We start from the raw sequence: 16,448 nt of genomic DNA on the forward strand, positions 1-16,448 counted from the left end.
GATATTACGTATAATAGACTTTCTAGCAACTGATATTCCTGCACCTAAAGTTAATACTCATATTTCAAGGAATGTCCCAGCTATTTAATGACATAATCTGAGCATGCGTTTAATGGAAAGGAGCCTGGAAATGATTGAAATACAAGACAATAATAGATTAAGCCTTGTTTTCCCCATGCATTGTTTATGATGATTAAAACAAAACAAAAACAAGAAAATTCTCAGAGTAGAAATTGCACAGGGAAAAAATTCTATACCTGCCTCCTGCCTACATTCTCGTGTGAGTGTGGTAGTAGTGGTGGATGAGTAGCTATAGCAGAGATGCTGGTGATATAAGTAAAACTGGTGAGTCAGTCAGGGTCTCCGAAATGAAAAAAAAAAGTCACAGACAAACGAGAGTTTGAAAAGAATTTAATGAAGTTAGTATTGAGTGGTAGGTTGTTTCAGGAAACAAAAATAGATACTGAAAAAATAGTGGATGCTGGGCACTCAGAGACTAATATCAGGAAGCCTTTATCAGCCCCTTGGCCTGAACAAGGAAGGGAAGACAAGCCTGTTACTGTATTTCCACAAGAGCTGTAGCTGTAGCAGATGAGTGAACAGGGAAAGGACATATCCAGTGAGAACCGTAATGTCAAAGCAGGCTGGGAGTAGAAGAATAAATAGCCCAAATGCTCTCTCTCCTCTTGAATTATAATCTCCTGTCATTGCATCGCATTGGCTCAATTCAATCGAACACCTAAAGACAAAGAGTTTGGGCTTACAATATGTGAAAGTCAGCCCTCCTGTTTACAGAGCAGTGCACAAAGGGCAGACTGCAAATCTGGGGAGGCAAATGGAACAAGCACCAGATTTTTCTAGTTAGATGAATATTTTGGGTTCTGTCTGTCTAAGCTGAGTCATCTCATATTTTACCTAAATCTTCATCACAGTCTAACTTGGCTTTGTCGGAAATATTTCCTTTTCCAGCCTCTGTATTCCATATTACTGGAGTAATGCTTGTTCAGGCAGACCGACTTTGCTCCCAGGTTACAGGTAACAGTGTGCAAGCATGACTTGTAATTCATGTCCCAATCACTCATTTCTCTGATTGAATGTGTGTGTCTGTGTGATCATATTAATTTTTATTTTAGGAGATAGATATAAATCATTAAGTTCTTTAAATCCAATTTGGTTGGGCAGAAAGTTCTTCCATATTCTCAAATATATTTATATATTTAGTTTTTGTCAATATTTTAGACTACTGTGATTTTTCTATCTTTTCTGAAGCTTTCACAATTATTTACATACAAATATTAAAAAAGAATCCCAAAGATATTTATTCACTTACTCCCCTATCCTCTTTGAAATTTTACTATACAGTTTAGGAAAAGCTGAGGTTCATGTACATCGTGGAGACGGTCTCTAGGATCCCATTTCTTTTTCTTCTTCTTTTTTTGAGACAAAGTCTAGCTCTGTTGTTCAAGTTTAAGTGCAGTGGCACGATCTTGGCTCACTGCAACCTCCGTCTCCTGGTTCAAGCGATTCTCCTGCCTCAACCTCCCAAGTAACTGCGACTATAGGCATGCGCCACTATGCCCAGCTAATTTTTGTATTTTTAATAGAGACGGGGGTTTCACCATATTGGCCAGGCTGGTCTTGAACTCCTGACCTCATGATCCAGCTGCCTCAGCCTCCCAAAGTGCTGAGACTACAAGCATGAGCCACTGTGCCCGGCCAGATCTTATTTTTTTTGTAAAGGCAAACACAACACCTTTTGGAAGCCTGCCTTAAGTTCTTTGGTCTGAAGTGCATAAACTATAGGGTTGAGGGAAGCGGGGATGATGTTGTGCAACACATTAAGTAGAACCGGAATCAAAGTAGCCTTCATCTCTGTCAGATGAGTTACTGAAATCACTACAATAACAGTGTAAAAGAAGAGAATGAGGGTGAGATGTGAGCTACAAGTGCTCAGGGCCTTGGCTGCAGCTTCAGCTGAGTTCAGTCTAAGTACAGAGTGCAGAATGAAAATATATGACAGTATGATAAGACTTAGATCACTCCCCATTCCAAGCCATGCCAGAACCAACTGGCAAATGCTGTTTGGCCTTCTATCATCACAAGCCAGACTTGTGACCCCAAGGTTAGAGCACAGGCAGTGTTCAATTTCATTCCTGGAGCAATAATCACGCTGTGCTGCAAGCACAGGCACTGGGATGACAAATAAGCCATTTCTCAGCACCATAAACAGGGTAGCTTTTAAGATTAAGGAATTGGTGACAATTGAGGGATAGCGAAGAGGGTGACAAATAGCCACATATCTATCAAAAGCCATGCAGAGAAAGATACCAGACTCCATGCCCACAAATAAGTGAATGGCATAAATCTGAGCAAAGCACTCAGGGAGGCTAATGACCTTGGCATCAAACCAGAAGATGGCCAGGATCTTAGGTACGATAGTAGTGGCCAGACCCATGTCCACCACAGAGAGGATGCCAAGGAAAAGGTACATGGGCTGCTGCAAAGAAGGGTTCTGCCAGATGATGATAAGGATGCAGGTGTTTGCAGCAAGTGCAGAGAGGTACAGTAATACCAGGGGCAGAGACAGCCAGTGTTGCCAGCTGTGAATGCCTGGGAATCCCAGCAGGATGAATTCAGAGACCTGGAATTTGGAGCTATTGGAGATTCTGAGAGATGCAGACATATGATTCATGCTTCAACATGAATTTCAACTCTCTATTTGTATTGTTCTCAGTTATCACAGGTGGGAACCACCACAGAAGTAAAATTGTAGTGTTTTTCTAAGCATTTCTTCATCTCTTTAGAAATTATATAGCTTAAATGGATGTGCTTGCTTTCTTCATATTTGTCTCAGTGTTACTTAATTTGACTCAGAGGTTTATTAACTAATAATAACTAGATTTTTTAAATGAAGAATTATGGAAGATGAAATTTATAGCTGCACCATTTCAAGTTGATATAGATGTCCATTAATGTCTTACATAGCCTTCCAAAATTTTGATATCATAGACTCGTAAAGATTTGCAGAAATAAATCATATTGCAGATTTGGGGATCATTTTCTTTCATATTCTAGCTTGTACGCACTTCTGAGGAGGTTGTGCAAGAGTAGCTTAAAAGGAAGTTAGTGATTATGCCTGTTTTTCCATGTGAGAAGTCATATAATGAAGACATACCTTAGTCAGTTTTTTAATAGTTGAATCTTAGAGAACCTATAAAAACATGTAAATACAGGATTTAGGTAAATAAGACGCTTTAAAGATTACTGTGTTAACAACACAGTATTAACCAACTCTATTCATTTTTTTTAGTGCTCTATACAGGGTTAACTACAGGTACAAGGTGGTACAGCTGGTCTCTAGAACTTTCATCTCGTACAGGAAAAACTTTCTAATTACTGAACAGTAATTTTAACTTATTTAATAAACAAGAATTATTTGTCCATAATGTTGAAGAAATTGCCATTCAATGCTTAAAAATCATGGTTAAAATTAGACCCATTATCTTTTCTAAAACTTTGTTGTTATCCTTGTACTTTCTATCCTGTATGGTGGCTCAACCAGACAAGCGTGAATCTAGAAAACTAACCTTCCGTTGGTGCAAATAACTGCTCTCTTATACTGTTGATTTCTTTTCTTTACTTCATTCATATGCACTCTTTTATTTTTTTCAGTGTTCTTTCTGCAACCTGCCAGGAGTGAATGTTTCTCATTTTCCATCCTTCTTTCTGCTAGCAGTCTGATCTTTCAAATATTAGTATTCCTTTACTTAAAATAATTCATGGCTTCACATTTATTTTCAAATATAATACTTTACTAGGACAATCCTTTATTTATTATTATTATTTTTTATTATTACAATCCTTTATTTTGTATAAAACAGTCTCAGATATAACTCAAACTGAAGTGAATATCATCTCTTGCTTTAAAGTTCTTTGTATTCTACACTGTAGATACATATAATACCTACTCTATGCTAAAATTAGTAATTTTTCAAGGCATTTTATTGCCAATATTTTTGCCATGGTGGAAGTTATTGCAGGCTTATAAGAGGAAACAAAAACTGGAAAGCTATGTTCAAAGTTTAAAATGTTATTTTTAATTTTTTTAGTTATGGGTTTATTTTTGATATAATCATTGTTAAATACCAAAAAAATCTGAAAGAAAATAAAATTCTTTTGTTATATCACCAATTCTTATTAAAAACTAAATGTATTTCCTTTCAGATGTTTCTTATTGCCTGTATAAATAAACATATACTCCCAAACGATGAAATAAATCATCCTCCTTTAATGGTGAATGTAATTTGATAAAGAGTAAAAAATTTGAATGACTAAAAAGCACAAACAATAATGGAGATAAAGCTTATTTTACTTTGAGCTTTTAGAGAATTCTGAAGGGGTTCATCACAATAGTTTTATCCTGGTTGTATGGAAGGATGTAACCCATTAGATGTACAAGGTCTGGCATTTTTATTTAATCCTCATTTATTACTTTAAATCTTAATATCACATAACATTTTATCTTTGATGCTTTCTCTATTAAATTCTTTTTCTGATTGATACATGTGTGACACAAGAGAAGCAGTATGTTTGAGCTCATAGAAAAACAATTGTTTTCTTTCACAATTATATTCTAGCATGACATAGAATATGATTCTGCTATATAAAACAGTTAATATATTAACACTATTAACTTTGAAGATAATCTGGCAGTGTTGGTTTTTATATATATATATAGACAAGGTAACTTCCAGTGCACCATGTGAGCCCTCATATTTTCTAATCCTCACCTCGACTTTTTTTGGAAAGGCCTTCTGGTCGTCTATATGCTACCAAAGCAGACAGAAAGGTCAATCTCTTTTGTAGAATGTTGCCAAAACAACATAATGTTTAGGATAAGCCATTGAATGCTCTGGAATTTAGCAAAAGTGACCATGAGAAGATTTTATTACTTACCGTGCTATGAACAAAGATTCACAATCTGGGATCCTAGCAGTGGCAGAAGCTTTCTGCTGGGCAAAGACAGAACTTTATGAGAAAGATGCTTTAACACAAGATAAAAATGTGTTGTCAGCTAAGATATGGCACAGAAATGATAAACTTCTGAAATCTATGGACAGCAGTTAAGCAGCTCAGTGACCTAAGCATAATTGACCTCCTTAGGAGACATAAAGATAGGCCTGTAGAGAAAGCTGAATTTGTAGGATATTAAATCCCACTGGAGTAGAAAGCAGATTAACTCAAAAACATGTTTCCTATTAATGTAACCTAAGAATTTACATGAACAGAAGAATATATTTATTTATTAAATAAAAATGGGCCTATAATGGTGAGAAATTTTAGAGTGTTTGAATGGTTTTTAAGCACACAAACTCAGGGTGTTCTAATTTCTGTGGCTAGCAGATATATTTAAATATTGTTAAAGGAGAAATCTTTCATTCAAAAATATATATTTAGTTCTGACTGTATTTGAGAAACATGTTAGGCATAAATTGATCAACAGACCAGTCACTGTTCCTGTTCTCATTGACATTATGGTCTAGTTGAGGTAGAGGGATAGAATAATAACTAAAACATCAAGCAAATATATAATAATAGATTGGGATTAGTGCTTTAAAGCAAAAGTATCAAGTGATAAGAGTTCACATGAAGAAAAAAAAAAAAATCTCTTGCTGTCAGAGAGGATTTCCTGAAGAAGTGTTTGTTGTGAGGACAATTGTTTGAGTAGAAGATAACTATGGTGTATGTGTTGGGATGGAGATAAAAAGTATTCCAGGAATCTTGAGGTCTTAAAATGGGAGGGATCCAGGCATAGTCAAGATAACAACAGAATGTTACAACAATGTGTCTAATAATCTCAAGGTAACAACAAGGTAACCTCAAGGTGACAACAATGTGTCTGGAAACCTCAAGGTGTGGTGGAACATGGGAGGTGATGTGAGATGGTGCTATTGAGGTCAGAGTGGTCATAAATTTTAGGCAAATTTATGCTAAAACAATATGGAGTAACTGAAAGGTTTTAGGATAATTCAGGCATAGCAGCAATGTGAAGACCAGAATAAATATAAGTTGGATGAGCATTGACAACAGTACTTCAAGGACGAGACAGCTTTGTTTTAAGCTATGAAGATAAAGAGAAATGGATGGATATAGAAGTTATACTGGATATAAATTAGATAATATTTATACCCCAAAATAACTCTAAGTTTCTGGTACATGCACTGGAGTAGAATATGTCTTTCATGGACCTAAGGATGATTGGAAAAGAACCCGATTATGAGGGAAGAAAATAAGTTCAAATAGGGTCATGACCAATATGACGTGCCTGCCTTTGAAGCTTCCAAGAGATGACTATTTAATAAAGAGATGAAAAAATAGTTACAGAGAGCAAAGAAACAATTTGAGAAAAATTGGAGGGACTAGTATTTTATTTGGAAATCACTGGAATATTTGAATTAACACTATTAGCACAAATAGATATTTTAGCACGTGAGGATACTGACAGAAGGAAGGTGATCTAGCACCTGGTTTTGATAAACTCATCATGATGTCTTGGTAAATGTTGAGAAAGGAAAAGAAACCAAAAATAACCTATATAGGAAAAAAACAGATTGATTTTGTAAAAAGAAGTCAAAGGAATTGATTCATAATCTGACTCTACTGACAGATCTAGTGAAACATAGTTTAATTGATAAATTCAGTCTCTTGGAGGTTATAAATGACTTTTTGAAACGAACTGTCTAATTTAGAGTGCATAAGAAAAAGCCATATTGGGGTGGGCTAAAGAGTAAGTTAAAGTCTAAGAAATAGAAAATTTTGTGCACATAATATTTTAAAGAAGTTTGTACAAACAAAAAAATATAGGGCAGAAGTTGGAAGTTTAGTGTTGGACATTGGGGTTGAGTCATTTGTAGTAGAAAGTGAAATGGAGTTTACCAGGAGCTGAAAAGGGGGAAAGGTGGGGAACTGGGGATGAGGAGATGTTGGCCAAAGTGTATAAAGATTCAGTTACACAGGAGGAGTAAATTTTCAAAAACTATTGTACAACATGGTGATCACAGTCAATAATAATGTATGGTATGTTTAAAAATTGCTGAAAGAATAAATTTAAAAATGTTCTCACTGCAAAAAAAAAAAACCTTTATGAGGTGATGGTTATGTTAATTAGACTGATAAAATCATTCCACAAAGTACACATATATCACAATATCACAATGCATCCCTTATATATAATTAGTCAATTGCAAATTAAAATACACATCAAAAATAAAAATTAAATTTTAAAAAGCATTTTTTGTTTTAAGATGGGAAAAATGCCAACTTCTGAAATTGAATCAGTAATCTGAATTGAATCACATTTTTGGTTTAAAAACCTGACAACCAAGAAAAGCCCTGGACCAGATGGATTCACACCCAAATTCTACCAGTTATACAAAGAAGGACTAAGGACTAGTACCAGTCCTACTAAAACTATTCCCAAAAACTCAAGGAAGAGGAACTCCTTTTTGACTCATTCTATGAGGCCAGCATCAGCCTGACACCAAAATCTCGCAGAGACACACATGCACATACAAACAAAACCTCAAGACAATATTGCTCATGAGCATAGACACAACAATCCTCAACAAAATATTAGCAAACTGTATCCAGCAGCACACAAAATAGTTAATACATCATGATCAAGTATTCTTATTCCTGGGATGCAAGGCTGGTTCACCATACACAAATCAATAAATGTGATTTGCCATATAAACAAAATTAAAAGCAAAAAGCATATGATCATCTCAATAAATGCAGAAAGGGCTTTTGATAAAATTCAACATCCTTTTATGATAAAAATCTTCAATAGTATAGACATTGAAGAAACATATCTCAAAATAATAAGAGCTATCTATGACCAACCCACATCCAACATCATACTGAATGGGCAAAAGCTGAAAGCATTCCCTTTGAGAACTGGAAAAACAATGAGGAAGCCCACTCACACCATTCCTACTGAACATTGGACTGGAAGTCCTAGTCAGAGCAATAAGGCAAGAGAAAGAAATAAAAAGCATCCAAATAGGAAAAGAAGATGTCAAACTATCTCTACTTGCTGTTGATACAATTCTATACCTAGGAAATCCTAAAGACTCTGCCAAAAGGTTCCTAGAAGTGATAAATGGCTTTAGTAAAGTTCCAGGATACAAAAATCAATGTACAAAAGACCGTAGCACTTCTGTACATCAACAACATCCAGGCTGAGTGTAAAATAAAAAAAAAAAATCTTGTAATCACCACAAACAAAATGAAATATCTAGGAATACATTTAACCAAGGAAGTGAAAGATCTCTACAAATGGAGCTAAAAAAATTCCTAAAAGAAATCAGAAATGATACAAATAAATGGATAAACATTCCATGATCATGGATAGGAATAATCAGCATCATTAAAATGGCCATATTCTGCAAAGAATTTTTTGCTAAGTCTACGAAATTAGTTGCAACAAAAACAAAAATTAACAAGTAGGACCTCATTAAACTAAAGAGCTTCTGCAGAGCAAAAGAAACTATCAACAGAGCAAACAGACAATTTATAGAATGGGAGAAAATATTCCTAAACTATGCCTCTGACATAAATATAGTTTCCAGAATCTGTAAAAAAAAATTAACAATATTAATAATCAAAAAAACAAATAACCCCATTAGAAAATGGGCATAGGACATGAATAGACAGTTCTCAGAAAAAGATATATAACCAACCAGTGAACATACGAGAAAATGCTCAGCATGACTAATCACTGGAGAAATGCAAATCAAACCACAATGAGATACCATCTCACACCAGCCAGAATGACTATTATTAAAAAGCCAAAAACAACAAATGTCAGTGAGACTTTGGAGAAAAAGAAATGCTTATACACTGTTGATGGGAATGTAAATTAGTTTAGCCACCATAAAAAGCAGTCTGGAAATTCCTCAAATAATTTAAAACCCCAGCAATCTCATGACTGGGTATAGACCCAAAGAAAAATAAATCCTTCTACAAAAAAAAAAAAAAATGAATGAACTTCTATGTTCATCGCTGTGATATTCACAAGAGCAAAGACATGTAATCAATCCACGTACCCCTGAAAGGCAAATTGGCTAAAGAAAATCTGGTATATATATACCTTGGAATACTATGCAGCCATAAAAAAGAATAAAATCATGTCTTTTGGAGCAACAATAGATGCAGCTAGAGGCCATTATCTTAAGTGAATTAACACAGGAACATAAAACCTAACACATGTTCTCACTTTAAGTGGGAACTAACATTGAGCACATATCAACATGAATATGGAAACAATGGAAAGTGTGGACTACTACAGCAGGAGGAGTAGAAAGGCGACCTAACAAGCACTATGCTTACAACCTGGGTGATGGGATCCATACCCCAAACTTCAGCATTACACAGTATTCTCTTGTGACTAACTTGTGCATGTATTCCCTGTTATCTAAGATAAAAGCTAAAATTTTAAAAAATAAAATGATTCAATGCAAAAAAAAATAATTTATGGTGAAGCTTCAGTAGAAAAATGGTATGAAAAGTTTATGGGGACCCTCTTCCAAAATAAATTAACACTTTACAAGTGGATATCTTACTTTTAAAAGAAATGAGTTGATGTTAAAGATGAATCCTGAAGCACAGCCCATCCACATCAATTTTCAAGGAAGAATTTCATCTTGTTTGTACCCTGATTGAAGAGGACCTACGATTAACAATAGAAGTGAAAGTGGACTTTTCTGCTATGATACAGGCATAGTTAACCTGCCATTGTTTCCCAGCTTGCTTTTCCATAGTAACTGGCAGTCACAAACACTGATGTGAAGCCTAAGACTGGTCTTTGAGATATTTTTCAGATTTTGCCTGCAAATGGACCAACTGATGCTAACTGGACCAGTGGCCTATGACCCCAACTGTATTAGTCTGTTCTCATGCTGCTAATAAAGACATACCTGAAACTGGGCAATTTATAAAGAAAAGAGGCTTCATTGACTCACAGTTCCACATGACTGGGGAGGCCTCATAATCATGGCAGAAGGCGAATGAGGAGCAGAGTCACAGCTTACATGGCAGCAGGCAAGAGAATGGACATGTGCAGGGGAACTGCCTTTTTATAAAACGATCAGATCTCATGAGACTTACTCACTATCACTAAAACAGCATGGGGAAACCCAGACCTCATAATTCAATTACCTCCCACTGGGTCCCTCCTGTGACACATGGAGATTATGGGATCTACAACTGAAGATGAGATTTGGGTGGGGACACTGCCAAACAGTATCACCAACCAAGGAAATGACTTGACTGGTCTTGTGGCTCCCCTACTTCCCAGAAACTGACTGAAGTCATGAAGACCAGTTTTAACACTCCTATGATTTCATCCCCAACTGATAAGCAGCACCCATTCCGTAACTCCTTGCCCACCAACCATCCTTAAAAAACCCTAGTCTCTGAATTCTTGGAGAAGCAGCTTTGAAAAATATCTCCTGTCCTCCTGGCTAGATTACCTTGCAATAATTAAACTCTTCCTTTACTGGAACACCTTTTTTTTTCTCAGTGTTTGGCTCTAACTAGGCAGTTGGTAAGGACTCTCTGGAAAAGCTCCACCTGAGAGTTCTTCTTTACCATGACAATGTTTCTGTTTATTCCTCTCATAAGACAAGGACAATTTTGCTAGAGTTTTGATGAGAAATCATTAGGTATCTACCTTATCTTCATGATTTGTTGCCTTCTAATTTACTTTAGTTTCCTAATCATAAAAAATTTGTAAAGGGCACCATTTTTCTTCAATTAATGATGGAAAAAAAGACTACACTAACATTGACATGGTTAAGTTCTCAGTACACTCAGTTCTTTAGGAATAGACTAAATGGTTGGTATTATTGCTTATAAAAGTGTTCTGAACTTGATGAAGCTCATGTTGATAAAGTGTTTTTTATTTTTATCTTTTAGTTACATTTTTCATAAACTTGTAAAAGTTTTCTTATATTTCCTGATGCTATTATAAAGAATATTCTTTTATTTTTTCTAATCATTTGCTTTTTGAATAGAAATACAATTGATTTTAAAGCGTAGACTTTGTTCACTGTTACCTTGCTAACTTCATTTATTGTTTCTAATAGTTTCTTGGCATTTTCTATATAATTATGTTACATGCAAAAAATGTTTTTACTTTATTTTGAAATATTTATACCTTTATTTTTTATGGCCTATTACACTGGCTATAAAATCCAGTATAACGTCAAATAGAAAGTGATGAAAGTGAATCTTTTTTTTTTTTTTGAGATGGAGTCTTGCTCTGTTGCCCAGGCTGGAGTTCAGTGGCGCCATCTCAGTTCAATTCAATCTCTGCTTCCGACGTTCAAGCGATTCTCCCACCTCAGCCTCCTGAGTAGCTGGGACGGCAGGCACATGCCACTACACCCAGCTAATTCTGTTTGTATTTTTAGTAGAGACAGGGTTTCACCGCGTTAGCCAGGATGATCTTGATCTCTTGATCTCATGATCCGCCCGCCTAGGCCTCCTAAAGTGCTGGGATTACAGGCATGAGCCACTGCACCCGGCTGAAAGTGAATCTTTAAGCCCGTTCATGGTTATAGAGAGAAAGGGTTCAGCATATTACCAATAGGAATAATGTTAGGTGTAGGATATATTAGAAGCCTTGCATCAGGTTGTGGAAGAACTCTTCTTTTTGTAACTACAGTTTGTAACTATAACTCCAAAAAGTTTTTGGAATGTTTTCTGGAGGTGTTTGCTTGTTTGATTTAATCAGCAGTGGTTGTTGAATTTTATCAACTTTCTACCTTTATTGAAATTATCATTTTAAATTATTCTCATTCAGTTAATGTGAATTTACACTGGTTAATTTTTAAAGTTGAAATCAACCTCATATTCCTAGAATAAAGCCTACATGATCATTAGGTATTTTCATCTTTACATATTGCTATAACTGATTTTTAAATATTTTATTGAGAATATTTGCTTCTATTTTTATAACACATTATCTCACTTTATTTCAATGTAATTATAAGAATTATGTATTCATAATATGTTCATCTCACAAAATGAGATAAGAAGTGTTCTCTATTTTTCAGAGAGAGATTGATAAGTTTTATAGTACTAATTTCTTAATCTTTGATAGAGCTCACCAACAAAGTCATTAGAAAAACTTTTATTATGCCTTCAATTTCATTTATTTTTAAGTATATTTTGAAATTTATTTTTCTTCTTTCATTGATTACTGGAGGTTGTCTCTGGCATATCTCAAAATATTGTACTACTAAAAAGTTTGCTAATGTAGTAGGATTTTGAATCTGTGTAGGATTTATCATTCAGCCCCTGGAGTGCAGGTATCTGAGTAAAACCTACAACTTTCTTGCCATTCTTTCCCTGTTTGATTTGATTACCATAGTACCTGGATAAGGGTGATGTGCTATGGGGTGCCCAATCAGTTCAGACCTCTTGGTATTATTATAATAGAGGAGCGAGTCTATGCAGTGCTAAGAAATGGCTATAAATGTGTACTGTTGTCCATGCTAATGAATGCAAATGCTTCCTGAACCTCCTTTTTGATAGATAAGAAAAATAAATTCACCAGATCAAGTCTGCATCCTAAGTGCCTGAGACCATATTAATCTGATAAAGCAGGGATAATACATCTGGAATAGCAACTGCAATTTACTCTCATCTTCTAAGATCAATATGATTTTTGTAAGGGCCAGTCTGGTGAAGTGAAGTCTACGGAGTTAAAATGGGACAACCACATGCATATACATTGATATTTAAGGAAGTTATTAACTCCTGCCTTTATCTCCACAACATGATATTGTATTTCATTTAATATATTGGCTAGTAAGGGAGAGGGGGAATTCCAGAGGCTTCCATTTGTTCTTCTTTTCTAAAAATAACTTTTACCCCAAAGACCAGGGAATCAAAATATGGGTTCTGCCAAAAATGATCACTAGGTAGATCCACAGGTTGTGGATCACATAGATCATAGATCCTATTGTGAGTCAGACCTGTTTCAGGGTTTTTGTTTTTTTTTTTTTTAAAATCTGAGATGGAGTTTCACTCTTGTTGAGCAGGCTGGAGTGCAATGGCACGATCTTGGCTTACCGCAACCTCAGGCTCCATGTTCAAGTGATTCTCCTGCCTCAGCCTACTGAGTAGCTGGGATTACAGGTGCCAACCACCACATCTGACTGATACTAATTTATTTTTAGTAGAGACATGGTTTCTCCATGTTGATCAGACTGGTCTTGAATACCTGACCTCAGGTGATCTGCCCACTTCGGCCTTCCACTTGTTGGGATTACAGGCATGAGCCACCGTGCCCAGCCTGTTTCAGAATTTTATACCAGGCTCCTTCATACTTTTACCCTAAAAGAGGATCAAATTGATGTTTCAGCTCCTTGTATACAGTAACAAGTCAGACACAGTGTACACCCATTTTTAGAATGTTTGGGCATTCCACTTTCTCTAAATAAATGGCTATAGGTTCTTTTGCATTATTATAAGCCATGCCCACAATTGTTTTTTAAACACATCTTCCTCTCTAGATCCAATCTCTGCTACTTTAGGCACATCCAGCTACAGTGGGACAACTCCCTTAATATTGCTAGAAGTTCTGTTGTATAGCTTCAAAAATCTTTTAGAAACAACCTTTACCTACCAAGAGGTCTTTGAAAAGGTTGTATTTTTTAAGCCTTCAAATCCAAAACTTTATTGAACACATTTTATATTTTCAAAATCACTGCAGGTAACAGTTTTATAAAGAGGGTCACCATTTTTATAATCTGCTGTAGCAATTTCCTTGCCATTTTTTTCAGCCTCCACCTATCACTGAAACTAAAACCAGTGCTATATACTTTAGGTTTTATTATAGGAGCAGTCACCACTAGTTAATACTTTTTGCATTAGTTACCTATTGTCACAACAATGCAGAATGAAATACTACTCCAAGATTAGTGGGTTGAACACAAAAATAAGCAAACAAACACACAAAACATGTGTTTATCTCATAAGTCTGTGTCTATGGCTTAGACTGGGACCTTATGGTACTATTCTTTGGGTTCACTACCTTATCTGGAGGGTGGGTGGGATGATAAGTGTGATACTTGCTTAGGTTTTATGGAGAGTTTAAAACATTTTTTATTAAGACAATTTCTTTCAGTTCTTAGTTTGCTGAGTTTTTTTATTAAAGGCTTTTTTGTTCTCTATTTTGTTTCTTTTTATTAATACATAATAAATGTACACATTTATGGGTTACTTGTGATGTTCTGATACATGCACATCATGTAAAATGACCAAATCAAGGTAATTAGGGTATCCATGACCTCAAACATTTGTTATTTATTTGTATTGAAAACATTCCAGATCATCTTTTCTAGCTACTTTGGAATATGCAATAAGTTATGTATTCTCATTACTGGTTGGTGAAGTCTATCAAATTATATTTCTGCATATACCAAGAAACATGTTGTTTTATCTGCAAATGTGTGGAAAAATTTATCTGTAAACACTGAACAACACAATACTTTATCACAGAGGTAAACTCAATTTGTACAGATGTATTTTGTAGAGGTAGATTTATTTCTTGATTCAGTTTTCTAATATTTTATTTAAGATATTATTGACATATGTTCTCAAGGGACATTGTTTTATTTCTGTCATGTTTTCTGTACTGACTTTAACTGTTTTGGCTATAACATAACTCCAGTTTTATATTACCAGTTGAAAAGGTTTCTCTATTATTTTCATGTTCTGAAGTTGTGTGAAAACAATAGACTAAGCATTCCTTGAAGATTAGATAGAATATTTTGAGAAAGACCTAGGAAAAGTTTTCTCCATTTTTTACATTTCCTGCAGTTGTGTGAAAGCAATAGATTAAGCATTCCTTGAAGGTTAGATAGAATATTTTGAGAATGATCTAGGACTGTGTTGGTAGTGGTTGAGCAGCAAGGACCTAGCCTTTAGTAGATCACAATCCTGACAGGGCAAAAAGTGGGTATTTTTAAGTAGTTATTTCATTTATTTAATGTTTATTGATTTATTTGCATCTTCTGTTTTTTCTGATTTTGGATCATTTATATTTTTCTATAAAAGTATTTAGTCTAAATTGTTATTTCCCTTAGTATAAATTTATTCATTGTGCTTATGAGCATTATCTGTAGTATTTTAAAACTGTATATTGGCTATTCATGGCTTCTTTGATTATTTTAATAAAAATATTTGATTAAACTCACTAATATACTACTCTTTTCAAAAATCTTTTAGCCTTGATAATTCTCCACTATTTGTTTGCTCTTTTATTAATTTCATTTATTTTTTTGACTCAAAAAAGTATTTATTGAATGTTTTTTTGTACCAGATTCTGTCATAGGCACTAAAAACAAAATAAGACAAAATCCCTGTCTCGGAGAGTAGCACAATCCAATGACATAGAAGAGTGGCCAAGGGTGCACCTCGGGTAGAATTGGCCATTCTAGTGAGTAACATGAGCAAAAGGTCAAGGACTGTATTCAAGCAAGAGAGTAATATTTCTTTTATTTTCTTTCTTTATTTCTTTCTTTTTTCAAATGGAGTTTCTCTCTTGTCTCCCAGGCTGGATTGCATTGGTGCGATCTTGACTCACTGCAACCTTCACCTCCTGGGCTAAACGATTCTCCTGCCTCAGCCTCCCAGAGAGTAATATTTATTGACTTTTGTTTTGGAAAGATATCTCTGGATGCTGTGTTGTTAACAAAGTTTTGGTGTATAGAAAAGCAGAAAAAGAAGCAGACCCATCTAGAAGACTATTGCAGTAATTCAGATGAGAAATGTTGATGATTTGGATGTACATGATAGCAGTGTAAGTGGTGAGAAGTGTCAGAGTCTGAATATATTTTGAAAGTAGAGAGAGTAAGATTTGCTGGTGGATGGCATGTGATGTGTGAGAAAATGAGAAGAATTAAAAAATGACACTAAGTTTTTCTTCAGATAGGCAATTAGAGGAATACAAATTTACTGAAATGAGCAATAGTCTGGAATAGACAGAAGCTCAATTTTTAACGTTTTATTTAATATGCCTATAAGACATGCAAGCTATTAGGCAACTGGAGAGGTCTTTCCTGAAGACAAAAATTTGTGGGTCATCAACATATAGATGGCATTTAAAAATATGGGGCTTTTTAAAACCAAGTAAGTGACTATAGATAAAGCATCAGTTTAAAGTATAAGTACTGAGCCCTCGAGTCTGTCTACTATTGAGAGAGGTAGGAGATAATAGTAAGCCCCATCAAACACTAAGAAGGAATATTCAACTGTGCTGAAAGGCAGGTACAGAAAGAATTTCATGGAGGAGAAAGTAATCATCTGTGTCAAAAACACCAATGGGCAAAGTTCAATGAAGTTTTAAAAATTATCATTGGATTAAGGAGATTGTT

At 35.0% G+C, this 16,448-nt stretch overlaps 1 protein-coding gene across 1 annotated transcript; it reads right to left on the reverse strand.

The window, feature by feature from the left end:
• Positions 1 to 1,723: 1,723 nt before the first annotated feature.
• On the reverse strand, positions 1,724 to 2,692 carry LOC105720029 (olfactory receptor 56B1). Its single transcript, XM_012456342.2, has one exon. The coding sequence runs from the start codon at positions 2,690 to 2,692 to the stop codon at positions 1,724 to 1,726; it is 969 nt and encodes a 322-aa protein (XP_012311765.2).
• Between the last annotated feature and the right edge of the window lie 13,756 nt (positions 2,693 to 16,448).

Source organism: Aotus nancymaae, unplaced genomic scaffold (genome assembly GCF_030222135.1).
Source record: "Aotus nancymaae isolate 86718 unplaced genomic scaffold, 86718_ANA_hifiasm-v0.15.2.pri h1tg000059l, whole genome shotgun sequence".
NCBI classification, from domain to species: domain Eukaryota; kingdom Metazoa; phylum Chordata; class Mammalia; order Primates; family Aotidae; genus Aotus; species Aotus nancymaae.